Source organism: Dipodomys ordii, unplaced genomic scaffold (assembly GCF_000151885.1).
Source record: "Dipodomys ordii isolate 6190 unplaced genomic scaffold, Dord_2.0 Scaffold36, whole genome shotgun sequence".
NCBI lineage: Eukaryota > Metazoa > Chordata > Mammalia > Rodentia > Heteromyidae > Dipodomys > Dipodomys ordii.
The window spans coordinates 7,316,084-7,338,815 of record NW_012267252.1 but is presented as its reverse complement, the minus strand read 5'-3'; the positions used below and the strand labels follow the sequence as shown (position 1 = coordinate 7,338,815).

General features: G+C 43.4%; 1 protein-coding gene across 1 annotated transcript in view; it reads left to right on the top strand.

Moving 5' to 3' along the window:
• The first annotated feature begins 3,836 nt into the window (after positions 1 to 3,836).
• The window catches only part of Col17a1 (collagen, type XVII, alpha 1), a 50,432-nt gene continuing 31,536 nt past the window's right edge, over positions 3,837 to 22,732 (top strand). The window contains exons 1-10 of the mRNA XM_013017637.1: positions 3,837 to 3,980; positions 8,778 to 8,840; positions 11,068 to 11,112; positions 11,800 to 11,904; positions 13,934 to 14,065; positions 15,354 to 15,401; positions 17,392 to 17,427; positions 18,345 to 18,392; positions 20,399 to 20,542; positions 22,330 to 22,488. Coding sequence (XP_012873091.1) covers positions 8,789 to 8,840; positions 11,068 to 11,112; positions 11,800 to 11,904; positions 13,934 to 14,065; positions 15,354 to 15,401; positions 17,392 to 17,427; positions 18,345 to 18,392; positions 20,399 to 20,542; positions 22,330 to 22,488 — 769 coding nt within the window. The 5' untranslated portion in view covers positions 3,837 to 3,980; positions 8,778 to 8,788. The remainder of the gene's footprint in view (positions 3,981 to 8,777; positions 8,841 to 11,067; positions 11,113 to 11,799; positions 11,905 to 13,933; positions 14,066 to 15,353; positions 15,402 to 17,391; positions 17,428 to 18,344; positions 18,393 to 20,398; positions 20,543 to 22,329; positions 22,489 to 22,732) is intronic.

Below are 22,732 nucleotides of genomic sequence, written 5' to 3'. Positions count from 1 at the left end.
ACTTATGCAACTGTTCTGTTCCTTAAGAGTGAGCAGGGTTGGTGGCAACCTGAGGTTTTTCCAAGAACTAATTTTCTCTTTGGGGGTTACTCTGAGGGCGCATAGCTCAGGGGGTTTGATCTTAAGATGAGTTACTTTAGCTCTTCAAAGGTAAGTCCCTTAGTATCAAGCATTTTATAGGAATTTAAGAATATTATAGAAAAGAAGTTCTGTGTATCAAGTTAAGCTCACTCAGTTTTGCCAAATACAATACACTGGAGAACCTTGGATAATCAGAATGTGAATAGTTGAATTCTTATCGTTATCTTCTCTCTCAGTGTGCTAATTGATGGGGCTATGTGGACAAGACTCACACAGGCATATGTGAATATGTAGGAACATGCATAAACATACACACACATGCAGGTTTATAACCCCTGATCCAAGTTTATAGCTTATAGGATCCGCCATTAATTAATAAGTCTGACTTTCCCACTGAAAAACTTTCCCAGTAGTATTATAGAAACCTTAGAGGAAGAAAACCCTATTCATGCTTGTTCCAATGGTTGCTTAATATGCTTATATCAGGGGCTGGGAAGGTGGCTCAGTGGTAGAGCGCTTGCTTTGCATGCTCAAGGCCCTGGGTTCGATTCTTCAGCACCACATAAGCAAAAAGAAAAAAGCCGGAAGTGGCGCTGTGGCTCAAGTGGTAGAGCGCTAGCCTTGAGCTGAAGAGCTGAGGGACAGCGCCCAGGCCCAGAGTTCAGGCCCCACGACTGGACCCAAAAAAATAAAATAAAATAAAAAATATGCTTATATCAGTTGTATTGATTAGCTGTAGTTAAATAACTAATATCTTAATAATCAACTTCTATCCAATCTTTTATTATCAATAAATTAGATCAGCAGTACAGTGCAGTTGCCAGAAAACATCACACCATGTACACAGTTTTAGTTCTTTATTAGGTTGATGTTCACTTTCAGCTTGATTTGATTTGTTTTGATATTGTCTTATTAGTTTTCTATTTAAAGCCATGGGTGTACCCAAATTTGAACAATGCACATGGGAAACAGGGGTTAAAAGTCATGTGGTGGTACAACTACTTAAAGGTATTTTTTTTTAAGAGTCAAGTTGAAAATAGGCTTCACCACTCAGGAGACATTGGTTACGCTGTCTCTTCGAACTTCACTTTTCTCAGCTAAAAAAATGAAGCTAATAATACCACACACCTCTTTGATACCTACAGGGATTAGGTGAAATAATACATGTAAAATACCTGGCATGTAATAGGCCTTAGAAAACATTAGTTTCAGACTCCCTTCTTCCATAGGATTAATAATCCAAACATTCTATATAGTGTCCATTGAAGAATGTTTGCCAGCTACCAAAAACAAAACTTCTCGACCATAGTCTGTGAGGCCTAAGCTAACAGAAGAATCTTTTCTGCCTCTCCTCCCTGCCATCTTCCCTTCACCCAATGTTCTTAAACATATGGGCATCATCCCTGATCCTCTAACTCACCATGCTTCTCACACCTGAGAACGCTCTCAAAGGCTCTCTACCCTGTCCAACTCCAGATCACCTGTGCAGTCTCTATTCAACCGTTACTCTGAAAATTAGATGTCACTTGCTTTCATAACACCCCTCAAGATTTATGCATCTTCTTAGACTGCCTCATAGTGTCCTCAAAGTTGTCACTTTCGTATGATATAGTTTTACATAACCGCTATTACAAACTGAATTGTGTCCTCTTAAGATTCATAAAGCCCTGATCCCTAGTACCTCAGAAGACAGTTATTTGGAAACAGAACCTTCAAAGAAGAAATTAAATTAAAATGGGACCCAATTTGACTGCTGACCTTACAAGAAAATGAAATTAGAACACATATGAGACGTGATGAATGCATGTGAACAGAGAAAGGAGAAAGACCATATGAAGACACATGTACACATTAAGGAGAGATGCCACAGAAGAAATCAACCCTGCTGACACCTTGATTTTAGACTTCCAACCTCCAAGACTATGCGGAACCAATTTCTAGTCTATAAGCCACCTGGTCTGTGGTATTTTGTTTTCCAGCAGCCAAAACTGACCAACATACATTTAAAACCTGTCTTGCCATGGGTGCTAGTGGCTCACGCCTATAATCCTAGCTCTTCAGGAGGCTGGGATCTTAGGATTCCAGTTCAAAGCCAGCCCCAACAGAAAAATCCATGAGACTCTCATCTCCAATTAGCCACCAGAAAATCAGAAGTAGAGCTGTGGTTCAAAGTGGCACAGCTCTAGTCTTGAGCAGAAGAGCTCAGGGACAGCACCCAAGCCACAAATTCAAGCCCCATGACAGACAAAAGTAAAAAAATAAATAAATAAATGCCTGTCTCCCTCTACTAGATGGGGGATATATTGTATTTCATCACTAAACTCCCAACATAGAGCTCAATGTTAGGCTCCAATTAGAAGACAAAGCATTTTCTTTAATTCATTAATTTATAAATAAATTAATGTGATGTAGGAACATAGTGATTTATGCTAAAAAGCTCTCTATTTTCTGAGTTCTTCTATGAGGTTGACAGCAGATATGTTAAGTTTTGTTAAGATTTGTTTGGGAAAATGAAAACATCCCCAAAAGTGAATGCCAAATCCTAGCTTGTTTCAAGAGTCCAAAAATGTGTGACTACCGCAAAGAATATAAAAAAGTTATATGGAAAAATCCCTGGAAGGTAACTGGTTCCCAGTAGGATGCTGCCCTTCCATGGATGTGAGTGCCCTTAATAGAATAAAGACATGCATCTGTGCTATGCATCTGTGCTTATCACTGGATTCTATGACCCCTCCAGAATTTAAGAATGATAGCTCAAAAGTAGTCATTCAAACCTGGTGCTGGGTATATGCACATGGCCCCAAAGGCCCAAGTTCAGATTTCCCATATTACCAATGCCAAAAGTCTGAAACTAGTCTTTAGGGATCCTAGAAATTTAGATGCTATCCAGGTATTTGTCATAATTTTTATGACTTTCACAAATTGACCCCCTAGGGAGGTCTGCAGGCTCCACAGAATGTACTTGGAGTTATGAGCATCTGGGAACCCCACAGGTCTTCAGATGTCTGTTGATTTTCATCATCACCTGACTAGAAGGATAAGAAAGTGTCTTAGCCCTCCACAACAGCACCTTTCTCCATTCGGCGGCTAATGTCCATACCTTGGTTCAGGTCAGTATCACCTACTTGCTTACCCCTCTCCCCAAATTAGAATGCTTAATCCATCGTAACCTTTTCTGTCATGAGCATCATATGCATTAGAGTTCACTAACTGCTCTTCAGATGGAAAAAAAAAAGACCTGGCTTGAGGCAAAGGAAGGATAGCAAAGGCATGGAGAGGGAAAAAACAAATGTTGACTACTAATTATCCAAAGTTTTCTAGGGCTCCAGACACTTTGACCTCATCTCCTGCCTAAGGTGTGCCTGAGGTACCCCGTGAGTCACGCTCACTGGGCTGGGGTATCCCGCGGCTGGAGTAGGGGAATGCCAAGTTGGAGCAATTCTCCAGTGGAAGGTAAAAAGTTCTGAAGGGCATTTCCTGTGTTCTGGCCTCTTGTCTCCTTTTCCCAGGGGGCTAGAAATGGTTAATCTACCTAAACTGGCAGAAGAAGCTTTTGCTTCTTGTAAAGTTTGATTCCTGGAGGCAGATTTTTTTGTTTTGTTTTAATCCAGCAAGTGTCAGATAATTGGAAGGGTGGAGTAAGGCAGTAAACCACGACTCACCTTTGTCAGGACTTGTTTGGAAGCTAAGCGCTGAAAGAAACAAGGGAAGGGGGGTGGGAAGAGAAGGAGAAGTGAACATTTTTGGAAGATCACTCAGCTTTAACACACCTTGGCTGGATCTGGATAAAAAAAAAAAAGTAGGCACTGGAAATTTCTAGAAGAAAGCATCAGAGGAAGAAAGTGAGAGAAAAGGCATTCGTTGAAGGTGCTTTCAGTTCCTTGAGAATCGCAAGCCAGGTGAGTAACGGGAAGACTGACCTGTCTCCCTTTTTCTGAAACTTTGATTTTAGGTTTGCCACTTCCAAATTAAATTTTCATTGGGGGAAAATGAATAAGATGAAGCTCTTTAGTCCCCAGAGATATAGTTGAAGTGATTAGTTGGTATAACTGATGACGTTAGTGTCTGCACTTTGCGTGAGACATGTCTTTTTAAAAGAAAAACAAGAAAAGTCCGTGGACGTGACAGAGAAGCCGAGATTTAGTGGCACAATTTTTCTGTGTTATTGTCTGTGGCAAAGTTGTTTTATTTAGAATATGATACGAACTGTCAATTCCTTGTCTCTCAAGCTCAATTTCCTCTCTGGCTGTCTGGCTCTTCCCCTCCTTCTGTCTCCCTCTTCCCACTGGAGAGCAGAGAATGGCTCAGGGGTGAAGTTCAAGTGTAGGAGTGAAGCGGGCAGGTTCCAGTGAAGCTGTGAGGCCGGGTAGACATTGCTGTTTATCACGCTGTAAAACCTCTACTGCCCATATTCTAAAGTAAAGTGAAATCTCTGAATGGTCTCATTGATCCAAGAATTTTCTTGGAGTCAAACTTGGAGGAAGGAGTGGGGGAAGGAGAGAGAGAGAGACAGAGAGACAGAGAGAGACAGAGAGTCAGAGACAGAGAGAGGGGGAGAGAGAGAGAGAGAAAGAGGGACAGGGAGAGGGACAGGGAGAAACATTTTCCTGTGTTTATACTCTCACTGACCAGCTTGGCCCCTTTCTCTTCACCCTTCCCTCACACACAGACACACACAGACACGCACAGACAGACAGACACACACACACACACACACACACACACACACACCCCTTTGGGTAAGACTTACTGGACTACAGTAACTTCTAACTGAGAAATATTCACTTCCCAGTTAATTTTTTAAGTGGAGGCACATCTCTGACACCTCATTACTCTGGAGAAACAGTTCATCAGGAAGACTAACAAACTGGAGTTTGTTAGGTCTTTAAATGTGGTGAAATTCTTACAAGGTCTTTGTTGAAGGAATGGAAGTATTTTTCAGTAAGCCCTTGTGTGTTCTTTCCTAGAGCAGAGACACAGATCCAAGGCAGAGCTCACCTAAAGCATGTAGGCGGATGGCACCCACAAGGAATCAGGGGTCTGCCTCACTCTTAGGTCCTTCATTCCCCCATGCCCACTCCCTGCATGAGCCTGGTCAGTGTGCATGGATCTATTAAAGTCCCTTACAAACATGTACAGAATGCTGAAATGAATCCAGCCCAAGAAATAACCTCATTCTCCCCTTAGGACTGACCATATAGTCTGCATTGGCATTGTTAGATTCATTTGATGTTATTAATGGCAGCAGCCTTGATCCCAAACAAGCTGACAAAGTCACAAAGCTGGTGTCCTACCTTGCCTGCTGTGGGCATAAAAATCAAGGGTAGCCAGATGTAGTAAGTGGCAACTCATATCTGAGTGTTGTCAAGACGAAATCTCGACAACGGCAAGCCAAGGACACTGGTTTTCCTGGCAATTTACCTGCTTGATTGTTACATGAGGTCAGAGCAATAAACAGTGGGTTCTCACACTTCCATAATGCTGTTTTGTTTTAAAATTTAAAGTGTGCAGACTTTGTAGTGGTAGGTGTTATAAAAATACTTGTAATTTCTTCAATAGTATAGGAATGCTTCATCCTAAAACTAAAATAAGAAAAATACCAATTTTTTATTGCCTTCTTGTATCAAGAACAAAGTGTATCTTATGTCATTAGAAGACATAGTCAGTGGGATAGCTTGCTATCACATGGTGTGTGTTTAGGAAGCATCCTGATCTGGGTAGATTTACGTAGAGGCAATCTCATTTAAAGGAAGTAGAAAGGAAGAAAAATTCATTAAAGTAGGAAGATGACTTAAATTGGGTCTTCTTGCCTAAGGAAATTTCAACATTGTTGAAAGGACATTAGCTATGCAATAACTACCAAGCAGTCTCTGAGAACTTTGGTGTGGATAGTCCATCATTGAACTATGGGTCTGTTCACTCATGTAGAAACTAAAAGACTTGATCTTAAGCAGAGAAAATAGTATTTATTAGAGCTTGGACAATGTAGGAGGCAAAGAGAGAAGAGGGGCATAAAGGATCAAATATCTAGTCTGATAAGAATTAAGTCCCAGTGGTTGATAGCACACTGTGGTGATTATAGTTTACAACTTACGGTGTATTTTATTAAAAAAAAAAAACTACAAGAGTTTGTATGCTCCAAACACCAAAATATGATCAATGTTTAAAGATACAGAAATACTATTTACATTGATTAGACTATAGCATGTGTTCGTATATTAAATTATCCCACCATATCCCATAAATAGGTACAGCTAATTATATGTCTATGAAAAAAATAATTTAATAAAAGAACCATAGATACAAATCAGCATCATTATGGAATTGGGAACTTGAATGAACCACTCATCCTGACTGTTAGAGAAGAGCCCCAATGTCTAGGAAGTTTAAAATTATGCTACTTGACAAAGCTTCCATTAAGTGGTAGACGAGAGCTCAGGTGAGAATAGCCAAGAAGGGCAGGCCTGGGCACGAACATGGCCAAGCTGTTCTTTCCCTGATGTTACACTTTAAGACCCTACCAGTACTGCCAATGTGTTCAACAGAAGGGCTGTGGGAAGGCCTGCTGTGGGCCCCACAGGATCCTAGCCCAGCTTTGTGCCTCCAACCACCAGCCTTCATTAAACAGAAAGTCCCTTCTTATAGCTATAGTTTAAAGGAATCTTTCTCCCAACACAGGCCTGCCACCTCCAATTGTCAGTCTGGCAGAGAATTCTGCACAGAGCTGCAGGCTAAGAGAGAGGAATGCCCAGGGCCTTGTTGGGCCAGGCACAGCTACAGGCTACCCTTCAACTGAGGATCTTCCAAGCCCTTAAAGTAGGGGAGGAGAGGAGGGGGCATTTGGTTTCTCAGCTGGCTGGGTTTTTTGTTTGCTTGTTTGTTTTGGTGCTTTTGGAAAGTTAGAGAAAACCTTAGCTTTTCTATAGAAATTGAAGTTCTGTCATTGGAATTTAGGGAATAGATGAAAAGCCTAGAAATGCCTATTATTTTTCTGGATTCAGGGGGGGAAAGCAGAATTTGCTAGATTAGCTGTCCAGAGACTGAGCTCTTACTGAGCCAAGCTATCATCCATCTTCCTTAACTGTGACCAGTAGAATAAACCCAGCCAATTGTAGCTGTAAATTTTGCTGAAAGATCAAAAATAAGCAACAAGTTGTGAATAGTAAAAGTTTTTGAAGATTATTGCAAATAGTCCTTTTTAGAATAATATTTCCTATCAACTCAGCTGCCATTCTAGATAGCTATTTATCTCCCTATTGGCAGCCAACAACACATGTCTCCAGGTCCTTAAGGAATGACTATGTGGAGGAAAAAAATTAAAAATAAATAAATAAAGTAGAAGGTTGAAAGGGGCTTCAGAGATCCAGAAGGCAGATAATGCTAAACTAAGGCTTTCAAAGAATGTCCAGCTGCATGTAGATTCTCATGGTGTGGTCATATAGGTTATAGCTACGCTGCAGGCATAGTCAAAGGCCATGTTTGGCCTCTAATGAGGCTGGACTTCCTTATTAAGGTATTTCTGGAAACCTTCCTCTTAGCTTCAGGAAATATGCCTGTGAAGACATTCTATGACATCTCAGAGCCAGCTAGAAATTTTTCCATAGTACCTCATTCCCTGCCTAGAGCTACATTTAAGTAACACCAATGATGAGCAAGAAGTTGGCACCTCAGCCCGGCCCTAGAGCTCACTGTGCCAGTCTTGATTAATTCCACTGGGTAGCTGACAGCTGATCTCATATGGCCTTGGTCCCCAGCAAGGAAGTCACCCAGGGATATGCTAAGACTTTCATGAACCTTAAATATTTTTGCCCTTGTGGGTCCTTTCTTCTATGAAGAAAAAGAAGAAATGAAAAGAAAAAGAAACTTCTGACAAGTGTATTGGCATAAAAAAGAATATTGACACAGATTGGCTTACGTTTATCCCCCTCCCCCCCAACATATTGGTCAAGGGGTAGGGAGGAGAATGTGACCATAATACTCAATGTACATACGTGAAAATGGAGCCACTTAAATCAAGGGGATAGGTGAGGTTAGGAAAGATGAGCATGATGAAAGGGGAGATATTGACCAAGATCCATTGTACTCATACACTGACTTGAAGTCCCATTGTCCAACTACTTTTAAATAACTTTAAACAAAAGAAAGCAAATTCCACTCACTGGAAAGTGTAGCATTCCATGCAAATATGACAATCAAAGTAATGTTGACTCAAATCCATCAAGCACCATTCTTACAGCCACATGAATGCTTTGTATATCTGTTTCATCTATAACACGGAACACTGCAGAGCATGTCAAAATGAACTAGTCAATAGAACCAAGTGCTTTGATGGACGGACATCCTTCAGTTACTTATGACCTTGGCAAAGAATGGAGGCTTTATCAGCACACACAGGTCAAGGCATTGTGGCTGCTGGGTAAGTCCTTGGATGCTCAACAGGCTGATATTAGATTCTGCAAAACAAGATCCCAGGACAAAGGAGTAGAATCCAAGCAGGGCTGTTGAAGTCTGCCCCTTGCAATTGATGGCAAAAACAAATGAAAATTGCTTTTGTAGAACATACACACAAGAAAGAATTATGCTTTGAGTTCTAGAGATGAGAGTTTGGGGTTTCAGCTTGAACAGCAAGAACCTAAACTTGCTGAAATCAACAGTAAGAGGCATGGCCCTTCATGATTGCTGCCATTTTCCCACAGGTGGCTATGGGATGGACGTAACCAAGAAAAACAAACGAGATGGCACCGAAGTCACTGAAAGAAGTAAGAGCATATCAATTTTTAAAATTTATAATGCTTTCGGACTGGGAAGGTGGCTCAGTGGTAGAGTGCTTGCCTTGCATGCATGAGGCCCTGGGTTCGATTCCTCAGCACCACATAAGTAGAAAAAGTTGGAAGTGGTGCAGTGGCTCAAGTGGTAGAGCGCTAGCCTTGAGCTGAAGAGCTGAGGGACAGTGCCCAGGCCCAGAGTTCAGGCCCCACAACCAACAAAAAAAGAAAAGAAAAGAAAAAATTTATAATGCTCTCATTATAAAAGTAAATAAAAACTTTGGAAATAAAAATAATTCATTTGTAAATCCACTACAACCACTATACCATTCTTATAATATGTTCTTAAGTGGATTTTATTCCTTTCTATAGTCTACCACTTGTTGATTTCATTCCTTCTATAAGCTGGTACCTTTTTTGAAAAAGCACATTTACCATCAAAATGTGTCCTGCACTTTATTCTAGGATGAAAAACATTCTTTCTGGGGCTGAGGATGTGGTTTATCAGTATAGATCTTGCCTAGTATCTAAGCTTGATCCCTGAACAAGGAAAGGAGGAAAAGAGGAAGGGGGGAAGAGGAGGGAGAAAAGGAGGAAGAGAGATAAAAAGAGAAGGAAGAAAACAAGGAAGGAAGGAAGGAAATGTATAGGTTTTATAACTAGCACTTTTAATGGTTTTAATATTCTGTTGAACAAATTCACCAGTTTATTTAATCATTTCCTTATCTAGGTACATAAAGCAACAAATATAACCTAAAATTATAAAAATATCTCAGTTACTACAGAAACTAGGTTTGAAACAACACTAGTGTCCTAGTCAAACTCTACACTAAAAATCAAAAACAGATATATTTTGTGAAACCGCCCCAATGATAAATTCAGAGACATTTAAACTTTTCCCTTAGCAATTCTAAATTAGGGAACATTTTCACTTATTCTGTGACTTTCCTGTATTCCCAATTTAAAAAAAAATTCTAGCTTCATAGACTTGAAACTTTAGGTCAAGAAATAATTTATTTTTATGTGTCAAAGGATCCCAAAGGTCTCTACAATGAGAGGTTTAGTGAACGCTCAAGGACTATTATTCAAATGAAGCTGCCACTTTCCTTTGTAAAACTATTCCCTTTGAAGTATTGAATTCTGTTTCTACTACATTCATAACTCCGTGTTCCTGTCAGGATAATGGAATTAATCAGGAAGAAGGACAGGGGGAAGGAGATGGTGTGCTGGAGAGGGGCCAATAACAGGATTCAAGTAGCACAAAAAAGACCCTCCATCTCCTCCCACTCTTTCCTCCATTCATCACCTCCACCCTCATTCCACATGACACACATACACACATACCTAAAAGAGATGTTTGCCTTTAAAGACCAGCAAGCCTAGCCAGACAAGCCTAACAGCAAAGGAAGTAGTGATGGCCATGGGTAGACACAATTTGGCCCTGTGCTATGGTTTATAGAACATCCACTCTTCATGCTGCTGCAGGAGAAAGACTACCCTGGGAGACACAAGCCCTTGCTTTTAACAGGTTTCCTAAAAGACCTGAGGCCGTTATAATCTCCCTATATTCACTACCACTCAGAACTACAGAAACTCAGTGGGAGAGTAAGGGCCTGACTCTTCAAGTCTGTCTTTGAAGTTCATCTATCACCAATATCAACTACCTCCAAAAGTCACTAACTCAAACCTCCCTCTCCTGCTTTTCTACACTTAGGACTAGGCCTAGAGATTCCAGGATGAATTGTCATGTTCTTGCAACACCTCCCACTTCATCGGGAAGTCCACAGGGAAATCAGTCAGGGTATTGGCCCGAGATAGCCTGGGGGGATGGGGGAGATAGAGGTCTTTGGGAAGGAATAGGATAGAGACAGTATCATTTAAGACAAAAGGGCCTGGCTGCGCCTCTTTCAAAGTCAAACCCCAGCCTAAAGTGCAGCTGTCATCAAAAGACAGCAAATCAGCAGATAACTTCCTTTGGTTCCAGAAAAAAAAAAAAAAAACTTCTTTTCTGGGTTCCTTGAGGCCCCTTGTTATTGCTCATATTACCATGTACAATGGGTCAGATTCCAATGATGCACAGTGGTTTTCAGCACAGGTATATGAAGATCTTTATTGACCCTACCTGACTGTGCTTAGCCTATGACAGGCACCAGGCCTTGTCAAACACAGAGATGTCAGTGCATTCCACAAGAAGTCCCCTTCTTTTCTTTTTCTTTTCTAGTTATCACCGAAACAGTAACTACAAGACTTACATCCTTACCACCAAGTAAGTGGCTTACTTCTTTCTAGGGCATGTGTGAAGGTCCCATGTCGTAACCTTGAATGTGGGCGCTCACTCTCCTGCTGAGCAAGAGCAACCACGTATCTTCTTTTGGTCTCTACAGATGTGCTTGTAATAGTCACTAAAACATTAGGAATCCTAGCCACCTTGAGTCTGGAATAGCTTGATGCATGTCAAGCTCCCATTTCTAGGAATTCTTCTACTAGAGACTAAACCCTAAAGTAACCCTGTGCCTCTAGAATGGGAAGAACTCACCCAGCCAAGGCAAGGCTGATGCAGTCATAGTGGACTGATGGGCCCCAAAGCTGCCATTTGTCCCCTCCAACATTTCCAGTGACTGCCATGTCAGGGCTTTGGTCAGTATTTGACAAGAGCAAGCCCAACCACGATCTGGACTCAATGAGCCTGGCATGGCGCAGCCATCGTGTCTAATACTTCCATTTTCCTAGTGAGTTACTTGCTGTGTTCCCCCAGAAGGCTCTCCTGTCAGACTGAGTGACTGACTAGCCACTCCAGGCCTCGATATGGCCTAGCTGGAATATGGAAGCTCATACTCCCTATTCGGGAGGGTCCGAGTAGGAGACAGGGAAGGTGTCCATCAGGCAAGGGATGAGGGGAACTACTGGCTGACTCCAGCTTAAATTTGTAACCTGATTTTTTGGGTTCTGGCAGAAGGAGGGACCAGCAATGGCTATGCTAAAACAGGCTCACTTGGTGGAGGGAGCCGGCTGGAGAAACAAAGCCTGACTCATGGCAGCAGTGGTTACATCAACTCTAGTAAGTGCCAACGATGGTGAGGGGGATTGGGAAAGAAGGACTGGGAGAGAATCACTGAGAAAGACCCACTAAAGAGACTGTGAGACTCAGTCCTCAGTCCGCTCATGACACAGACTGTCGTGTATTCCAAATGCCCTGCAGAGTTATCTGACCTAAGGAGGATGCGACTTTCAAGTTGTCACCACTGGAACCCTACTTCAATTGATCCAGTTTTCAAATCTCAGTAACTATTATCAATTCAGGGGAAAGTGACTCTTTTCCCACTGAATCATTCTCTTTAATCCAACTTGTTTTAGGGTATTCACACTTAGGGTTTTCAGTTTGAATTAACTAAAGAAAAAGAGAGAGAGAGAAAGGAAGAAAGAGGAGATGGAGGAGAAGGAAGAGGAGGAGGAAGAAGAAAAGGAGGAGGAGGAGGAAGAGGAGGAGGAGAAGGAGGAGGAGGAAGAGGAGGAGGAGGAGGAGGAGATTAACAATCAGATTCCTGTGCTGAAAGAATCTGGTGACATGTAATCTGTCCTCTAATGGTCACTGAGCAAGCAGTCAGCATAAGCTTTTTATTCCCCATACTGGAAAACAGAACAGAACAAGGCAAAGGAAATAAAGCAAACAAATAAAGAACAAGGGTACACATAAAATCCCTAAAGCTCAAGACACAAGAAGGACCAGGTGGAGCTGGACACCAGTGGTTCACACCTGTAATCCTAACTACCCAAGAGATGGAGATCTAAGGATCTCAATTCAAAGACAGTCCAGACAAAAAGTCCATGAGAGGAAATAACACTGTTGCTCAAAGTGGTTGTGTGCCTTGAGCAAAGAGCTCATGTACAGTGCCCAAGCTCCAAGTGAGTTCAAGCCCCACTACTGACCAAAAAAAAAAAAAAAAAAAGTCCATAAGACTCTTGTCTCCAGTGCAAAATACCAGAAGTGGGGCTGTGGCTCAAGTGGTAGCCTTGATTGAAAAAGCCAAGAGAACATGAAGGCCTGAGTTCAAGCCCCAGCACACACACACACACACATACACCAAAGCACTAAAAAAGGGCCAGGTTCAAAAGAGAAGCACCTGCCCCTTGTTTTGAGAGCCATTCCATTGCAGATTATTTTCTAGCCTGTCCAAGCAGGTCTACCATTAAACATGTGGTATATATACACAATGGAATTCTATGCCTCCATCAGAAAGAATGACATTGCCCCATTTGTAGGAAATGGAAAGACTTGGAAAAAATTATATTAAGTGAAGTAAGCCATGCCCAAAGAAACATAGGTCCCATGGTTTCCCTTATTTGCAATAACTAGTATATGTCTGAGTCAAGCAGAAAAGATCAAATAAGATGATGTTAAGCAAAATGAACCCCAAGATAAGGACACAAGTGGTTTTTTTCTTTCTTGCTATTGTTTCTAACGTATTTATAAGGTACCACGTGATTTTTTGTTGCTTTGTATGTCCCTCCTCATGGCTATATTTGATGTTGGTATAATTTGGGGAGCAGAAGGGAAAAACAAATTGTTTAAATAGGGATACAGATTGACCCACTGCAACAGTGAGATGTACGAGACGCTATGTCAAAAAACAAACTTTACAATTTAGGCCGGGCAGGGTGGTGGGAGGGGGGGAGGAATGTAGTTGTGGAGATGGGAGAGAAGAGATGGGAGGGGAAAAACAAAGGAGGAGGCAACAATGCTTGATAAGAAATGTATTCATCACCTTGCTCATGTGATTGTACAGTATTTTCACAATAAAAAAACTTATTTAAAAAAATCAGAGCCTCAGAAAGCCCTGCAGAATGTTTGCTATTCCTGTGCACTTGAGGGGCCTCTTTGCCTTCAAGTACAGGTTGAAGAAAGGCCTTGAAGTCAGTTATGCCCTTCAGTTTCTGAGTAGTCACCTTTCATCTGGGCTCTCCTAACAGCTAGATCTTGGTCCTCCTGCTGATCCCTCCCTGTACTTGGTAATACAACTGAATGTCAATGCCATGAGATTCATGTCTGTTGAAGTGTTACAAGGATCTATATTTTTCCCCGCTTGTAGGTGGAAGCATACGAGGTAACACCTCCACCTCCAGCTACAGAAGAGCTCATTCACCGGCCTCCACTCTGCCCAACTCACCGGGTTCAACCTTTGAAAGGAAGACTCATGGTGCCCGCCATGGAATGTATGAAGGTATCCATAGCAAAGAACCATTCTCTTCCCCACAGAACTTCACAGATCTTCTGCAGACTTGCACATTGGCCACCAGTTTCACCTGTGTCTGCATTCTTCCCCTCCTCTCCACCACCCTACCCTACCAGTTACTGCTCCTTCCTATTCCTTCTATGGACACATCACTGGAAGATTTCATTCACTTACCCATGTAGTCATTTTTTCTATTTGATTGTGTGTGTGTGTGTGTGTGTGTGTGTGTGTGTGTGTGTATCCTAGGGCTTGAACTCAGGTCCTGGGCACTGTCTCTTAGGTTTATTTATTTTTTCACTCAAGGCTAGCAATCTTCCACTTGAGCCAAAGCCCCACTCCTGGCCTTTTGCTTATTAATTGGAAATAAGGAGATAAGATTCTCATGGTCTTTCTTGCCTAGGCTGCCTTGCTGGCTCTGAACTGCAGTTCTCAGATCTCAGCCTCCTGAGTAGCTAGGAACACAGACATGAACCACCGACACCCAGCTCAGCTTGCTCTTTATCATGTGCTTAACACTGCATGCAATGGCTTGATGGACATTTAAGTGAGCCAGACATGGATCTTGTCCTCAAGGACCTTGTTATCTCATAAATTGAGATGATGGATAAAAAGCTGTAATGTGGAGCAGAAGGCAATGACCATCCTCAACTGAGGAAATCAGGGAAGGCTTTGGAGGAGGTGGCATCTGAGCTGTGCCATCCTCAGGTTTGTGATTTTGACATCCAGAAACAGAGAGGAGAATCCAGGCTGGGGACGCAGCAGCATATGCCAAGGCAGGAAGGAGAGATCATGGCTCGCATCCTAAGAGGCAGTGGTGGAAAACCAGCTTCTGTGCTAAGACTTTTTTTTTACTTTATTTGGCACACAATGGCAAGCCACAGAGCTTTTTCAGCCAGTCATATTTGGGACCAGAACTTGAACTCTGGAAGTCATGAACAGTGAATCTTGTCTACCATGGTCAAAGGACCTGGGTTGGGACAAAAGGGATAGGAAGAGGAAGTGAGAAGTATGAGAGATGGAATTGATGGGGTGGGTGACTGACTAAATGTAAGTAGTCATTCTGTAGAGGTTTCCCACACAAGCTACACTGTGGCAGTGCCAACAATTAAACCAGGGAGCCCTGTGCTAAGAGCACAGCTCCATCCCTACTGAAATACTTGTAGCTATGGAGGTTCAGAAAGTACCCAGCACCTCTCCCTGCTCCCCGCCCCCACCACATACACACTCCCCGGAAAGCACTATAGCTCATTTGTACTGTGTTTCCTTCTCTCTCCAGGGAGTTCCAGTGGCAACTCATCCCCAGAGTATCCTCGGAAGGAATATGGTATGTCCTCTCCTTATTTTCTAGTGAAATGCTTATATGAGACACTACAAATGAGACACTGGTGGCTCACGCCTGTAATCATAGCTGAGATCTGAGGATGGAGGTACAAAGCCCGCCTCTGTGAGACTCTTAACAGAAGTGGAGCTGTGTCTTAAAGTGATAGCGTGCTAGTCTTGAGCACAAAAGCTGAAGGACAGCACCCAGGCCCTGAGTTCAAGCCCCACAACCAACTACAAAAAAAAGAAAAAAATGCTAGAAGATAAAGTCATGGTCAGGGAACATCATGAACTAAAGGGATTTTTCTATAAGGAGTCGGAACTCTGATGACCTCTTTTTTTCCCCTCACTTCATCCTGAGGCCCCCAAGGGACTGTCAGTCACATTAATTTGCTGTCCTAAACATTTACTCCCAATACATTAAAATGGCAAGTTGTTTGAACAGGGTTCATGCTTGGACAGATGTAACCTTAAGGCCAAGCACTAATTGCAGGGTTGCCTCCTTCCATGAGATGCAGAGACCTGCCAGCAAAGACAAGCAGCAGTTACAACACGCCAGCACACAACAGCCCAGCCCCTCCATCATAGCTCACCTCCAAGAGCCACATCATGGCCCAGTGACACCCCAGGCTGAGCCTCTACTTGGCCCTAAGTCTCCAGTCCATGTTCTTGGAACTTCACTGTGCACATGAATTGGTGTGACCGGTGATTTCTCTAGTGGTTATTATTTTCTTTATTTGCTCACAGTCAGAAAACCAAAGGCAGATTCTCATAAACAAAAGAAACGGAACATGTGGCAGCCTTTGGATCCATCTGACCATGTTGCCATCCAGTCCGAAGGGTCATACTCCCAAATGGGTTGCTGCAGCTAACAACTCTCATTTAGTTAATCTCGCACCCTAAATGCACCGAAATATTCCACAACATCCTCTGCCTTTTGGCCTTCAGTCATTATTTGTTTAGTTATTTAATAAGTTTTTATTGTGAAAATACCATACAGAAGGGTTACAAGTACATGAGCAAGGTAATGAGCACATTTCTTTTTTTTGGGGGGGGGTCTGGTCGTAGGGCCTGAACTTTGGGCCTGGGCACTGTCCCTCAGCTCTTCAGCTCAAGGCTAGTGCTCTACCACTTGAGCCACAGCGCCACTTCCGGCTTTTTTCTTTTTTCTTATGTGGTGCTGGGGAATCAAACCCAGGGCCTCGGGCATGCAAGGCAGGCGCTCTACCACTGAGCCACCTTCCCAGCCGGAGCACATTTCTTATCAAGCATTGTTGCCTCCTCCTTTGTTTCCCCTTCCCATCCCTTCCCATCTCCTTTCCCATTCCTCCTCCTGTCCCCCCCCACACACAATTGTAAAGTTCGTTTTTCAATATAATGTCTTGTACATCTCATTGTTGCAATGGGTCCACCTGTATCCCTATTTAAACAATTTGTTTTTTCCTTTCCCCTCCACAAATTATACCAACATCAAATACAGTGAAAACAGGGGTTACACCATGGGGGAGGGACATACAAAGCAACAAAAAAATCATCTTATAAATATGTTAGAAATAATAGCAAGAAAGAAAAAACATTTGAGTCCTTATCTTGGGGTTCATTTTGCCTAACAACTTATCTGACCATTTCTGCTTATCTCAGACATATACTAGTTATTGAAAATAAGGGAAACCATGGGACCTATGCTTCTTTGGGCCTGGCTTACTTCACTTAATATAATTTTTTCCATATCTTTCCATTTCCTAACAAATGAGGCAATGTCATTCTTTCTGATGGAGGCATAGAATTCCATTGTGTATATATACCATATTTTCTTGATCCATTCATCTACTGAGGGGCATCTGGGTTGGTGCTGTACTAAAAGGCCTAATATCTGGATTTAATACTATGAAAAAAAACCCTTGACTATATCTATCTCCATATCAAAAATACTCAGCCTATTTCACATATATATGTATATATATGCCTAAGATTACATTTCTCTGTTTTCTCAGCATCTTCTACAACAAGAGGGCGGAGCCAAACACGAGGTAAGTACCACTGGACTGAGTTCAGTTCAATTCATTCAACTAATTCCCTGAGCATTATTAACCCATGCCAGTGAGACAGGAAGTGGGATGTGTTTTCTGCTCCAAGGAGCATAGAGTACCATAAGAGTCTTGAGCCAGCTCTATTAGGATGGGAAGGTGGGCTTCTGATAATGGCCTAACAGCCACTAGAGGCAGGAATCAAAACACATGGTGAAAATCTGAGGGGATCGTCAGGCAGCTGTGGATGATGTGAAAATGCAGGTGCCACATCTAATTTCATTTCTGGGTCTCCTGGCTAATTCTAACAAGATGCGCTTTCCTTACCTTCATATGTCAGGAGGTGAGCAAAATCCCATCTTGTCTAAATTTATTCTGGGGTAGAGTTTTATCGTCTCTTTGTCTAGGCTGGGAGAGAGGCAAGGCCATGGGAACTGGTGCCCTAGGGAAGTTCTAGGGAGTCCTGGGAAGCCACATGACAGTATGCAGTCCAGGCTGGCCTCAAACTTGTGATCTTCTTGGCTCAGCCTCTCAAATGCTGGAATTTCAGGCATGTGGCACCATGCCTGGAGTTCTCTCACCCACACCTGAATCACCCCAGAGGCAAGAGAAATGCCTGGTTCTAGCCACTGTGAAGCGGATGGTGAGAAAGGGCATGGTTGTTACTGAAGGCAATGGACTTCCTTGCTCAGCCAGGGGCCTCTTTAGGTCTCGGTGTGTGGGAATATTGTAGTTGGTGGGCAAAGTGGGAGGGGATGACCCTTATTTAGCAGTTCTCTCCTTGAGGCCCTTAGGTGTCTAGGTCCCAAGACTCAGAAATCTCAAAGTAACCTAGGATTTGCCCAGTGCTCAAGGCTGAATGCCAGGGTCTATGGTCCAGGTTCTTCACCCACAGCCTCTCCATCTCTTCCTTTATACAGAGAGCGAAATCCGAGCTCGACTTCAGAGTGCATCACCATCTACCAGATGTAAGTGGTCACTGTCTTGCTAGAGCAGAAAAGATCCAAATCATTTTGAAAATCAATCACATATGAATGCATCTTAATGTTTAGGAGTTAGGAGCTAGTGGTACATGTGCATGGGTGTACATGTGTGTACTCACATGTTTGCATTGTGTTCATGTCTACGCTATGTGTGTGGTTGTGCATGTATTTATGCCTTGCTATGTGTATGCACATGTGTGCGATTGTATGACTGTACATGTGTATGCATTGTGGTATGTACACATGTGTGCATGCCTTGCTATGTGTGCATATGTGCATGCTTGTAACGTTTGTGCTCACACCCTGCTATGCATGTACATGTACATATGTGTGCACATGTGCATGTGGGATGTGTGTACATAGATGCACATGTGCGTGTGTACACATTTATGTGTGCGCGCACATACACATGATCATCACCATCTGTAATGGCCTTCAGTGGGTTGGCCCCAGGCTAAGTGCCTGGGCAAAGTTTCTGAGTAAGTCATAGTCCCTGCTGCTTAGTAGTTCAGAGGTCAGCTAGGAGAGTGCACCAGCAACCACCACAGCTCACGGTGGTGGGGAAGCATGGAGCAGCAGCTCTACCTCAAGCCAGAAAGATGGGACAGGCTTGTGGGACCAGAGAGGTTGTCCAGGGTTAGATGTCAGTTGAGGGAAGATGGAAGAGGGGATCAGAGTTAGACTGCAAGTATGGAGTCAGTTGGAGGTGCTGGAGGCACAGTTCAGGGTGGAGAACAATGGGAGAGTTCCTATCAGAGATGAGTCAAGAGTACAAGATTCCTCTGAGCATATAACCTAATATTGATCAAAATGGACTCCAGGAAATGGAAACAACTGGTCCTTTTTTCTTTATTGCTGTTTTTGTTTTCGTCTTATTTGTTCATTTATCTGTCTTTATGGGTGCAAGTGGGCACAGAAATGGAGGGACAAAGGGTGAACAAATGCAGCAATGGTACTCACTAGACACTATGTTGATAATGAACTATGTAACTTGTGGGTAGGGATAGAAGAGAAAAACTGGGAGAGAGCGAGGGAAGGGGTGACATTGTTCAAAAAGAAATGTCCTCTTCAGTTAACTTATGTGACTCTAACCTCTCTGTACATCACCTTTATAAAATAAAAAAAGAATACAGACTTAGGGTTTGAACTTCATCTTCCAGGTCAGAGAGTGCCCAGTCTCTGTGCATTAAATGTGTTAGACAACTCTTGCCTTTGTTAGAAGTTATTTAGCACCATCTTGAAATGAACTTACCTTTTAGAGTAGGAGCTAAATACAAGGAGTAGGAGAAGGAAGATCTGGGCTGGTGGCTAGGGAGGATGTAGAGACAGGGGCTTGATCACAGAAGTTGGCATCTGGGTCATGGGAATCTGACTCCAGACCTGATATTTTTGTACTCAAGTCCTTCCCTGTCTGGGGTGTTAAATCCAAAGGCTATGCATTGCCTTGCATGATGTGTTCGCCTCTCCCTTCTCTGCTTTGTTCTACCAGTTCACCTTGCTACAGATGGTACCAGCCAGATGGACTTGAAATTAAATCACATATGAGTAAGGCATAATGTTTAGGAATTATGGCCACAAATCCCTTTGGCCCTTCCAGGCATACAAATTTGGGACCTGACATTCATGACAGCCTGTGTAGGAGATGAGACTACTATTAATCCTTTTGTTTCAAAGGACCTGGTTCTCCAACTGCCTGGTCCCAGATGACAGTGTCTTCTAGCCATCCACTCATCCCTGGGGTGTCTGATGAGGTCTAATTAGGAAAGCATACTCAAGGACTTTGAGCTCCCTGTGTTAATATTACCAAGTGTCAGGTTGGGAAGTGCTATAGTTAAATGGCAGAAATCATAAAGCTTACCAAATATGCCCTGGTGTGTGAAGCAGATGTTATCTTCCCTGGGAGGTAGAGTGCCATCCCTGTGCCTCCCAGTGAGGTCAGACTTGGGAAAGGCTCCTGGGGCTGGGTGGACAGTCTAGCTTTTCTTCTACAGGGACAGAATTGGACGATGTTAAGCGTTTGCTCAAGGGGAGCCGGTCAGCAAGTGCTAGTCCCACTCGGAACACCTCCAACACCCTCCCCATCCCCAAGAAGGGCACTGTGGAGACCAAGACGGTGACAGCAAGCTCCCAGTCAGGTAAGCCCGACAGCCCCAGGCTGCCCTGGAGGTTTGGAGTGCGGGGCAGACTCCTCCTGGCTGGGAAATGCAGTGGTACCCTAGAGTCCTTTCATACTTTGCCAGAAACTTAACAAAGCACTAAGCACCCACTCCTTCCTCAGAGTAAATATGTGGGCTGTGTGCCTCTCACCTGCCTGGTCAACCATTTTGGAAGCACCTAACAGGCCAGCTCTAAATCCTAGAGCTTCTCCTCCAGCAGGTTCTCCAAGTAAAAAGTGCTGGGGAATGGCTTCACATTTCCACTCTCTAATGAGTATAAATATATCCTCATAGCAAAAAGAAAGCATTTAGAAAAAGGCGTTGGAAAAGAGGGGCCTGGTCGACATCCTCTTGGACAGGAGGGTCTCCAGGGAGAAAACAGGGCTGTGAGCTGAAGTGGTAGAGCACTAGCCTTGATCAAGACAATATGTTGGAAATGATCTGTATAATTTGGGAATGGGAAGGGGAGGGGGAGGGAAAGTAGGAGAAAAACGAGGGAAGGGGTAACAAGTTTGACAAGAAATGTACTTGTTACCTCACTTATGTAACTGTAACCCCTCTGTACATCACTTTGACAATAAAACAAAATCTAAAATAATAATAATAATAATTTAGGGACACTGCCAGGCCCTGAGTTCAAACCCTAAGACCATCACCAAAACAAAACAAAAAAATGAGGGAGCTTTCTTCTACAGGGGGCAGGAAGACAAAGTAGTAGACCCTTAGACAGGGAAGAGAAGCCAAGTCTGCTGTGATATGGAGCTTCCCTCTTATTCACTCCTGGGGGGTAAAAAAAAAAAAAAAACTAGGAGATAGTGGAAAGGGGTGGAAGATCCTGCAAAAGGCAAGCCTCAGGGCATATTATCATGTGTAGCCTCTCACATAATGATTGGACAGGACTGGCATCAGATTTGAAGAAGCATGAAGAGCCCTCTCCAGGACACAGTGCCCTGTGGGTCTGGTTAGCACATAAGCATGTTTATCCAGGGTTTAAGCAGGAAAGGCTACTCTGCTATTGCAGGGCACTTTCCTTCCCAGAGCTCCCCCTTCCTGTACAGCTTGCCTTTGCCGTAGTGCCTAGAAGTCTGATAAGACACTGGATTGGGGAGGTCTCCTTTGCTGTTTCAGAGCTAGCTGCTCCTGAGCATCTTTCAGGATGGAGGGACTGGAATAGGGTACAGAGGAAGGCCACCTGTGGAAACTGCCCACTTGGAGGTGGGGAGAGAGTTTAGAAAGAAATTACTAGAGCCCAGGAAAAATTAATCTACTGAGAATTGGCAAGAGTCTCTTTCTAAGAGGTCAGGTCTTGACTTTGGTCAAAAGTGGGATGGTGCTGGGCGCTGGTGGCTAACCCCTGTAATCCTGGCTACTCAGGAGGCTGAGATCTGAGGCTCATGGTTCAAAGCCAGCCCAGACAGGAAAGTCTGAGAGACTCTGATCTTCAATAAACTACCTAAAAGCCAGAATTGGAGCTATGGTTCAAGTGGTAGAGTGCTAGCCTTGAGCAAAAAGCAGCTCAGGATCAGCACCAAGGCCCTGATTTCAAACCCCAGGACAGGCACACACACACACACACACACACACACACACACACACACACACACACAATGTGGGCTGGCTAATTGCCTCAGGCTTCCCTGGACTGAGGAGTTCCTGGGATACACAATCTCCAGTGGAAAGTCCCTAGAAGCCCAAGCAGCTAAGTTCTCCTAGCAGGGAAGTGTGGATTGGTTCCCTTGCTGAGCTGTTTGTGTTTCTATTCACAGTGTCGGGTACCTACGATGCCACGATCCTGGATACCAACCTTCCCTCCCATATGTGGTCCTCCACCTTGCCAGCTGGGTGCTCCATGGGAACCTATCACAACAATGTGACAACCCAGAGCTCCTCCCTCCTCAACACCAACGCCTACTCAGCAGGATCCGGTAGGTGCTAGACTACACACTCTTCTTCTCATCCACATAATGGATTTACCCTGCCACTGCTCTGTGGTTGAAAGATTCCTGGGGTATTTGCTATCCTCAGAGCTCCCTAAAGAGGTGTGCTACAGTCAAGTGACCCAAGGGATTCCCATTGGAACTTCAGTTCAATCCAGAGGCTGCTGCTTCTGGAACTTCAGTTCAATCCAGAGGCTGCTGCTTCTGGAACTTCAGTTCAATCCAGAGGCTG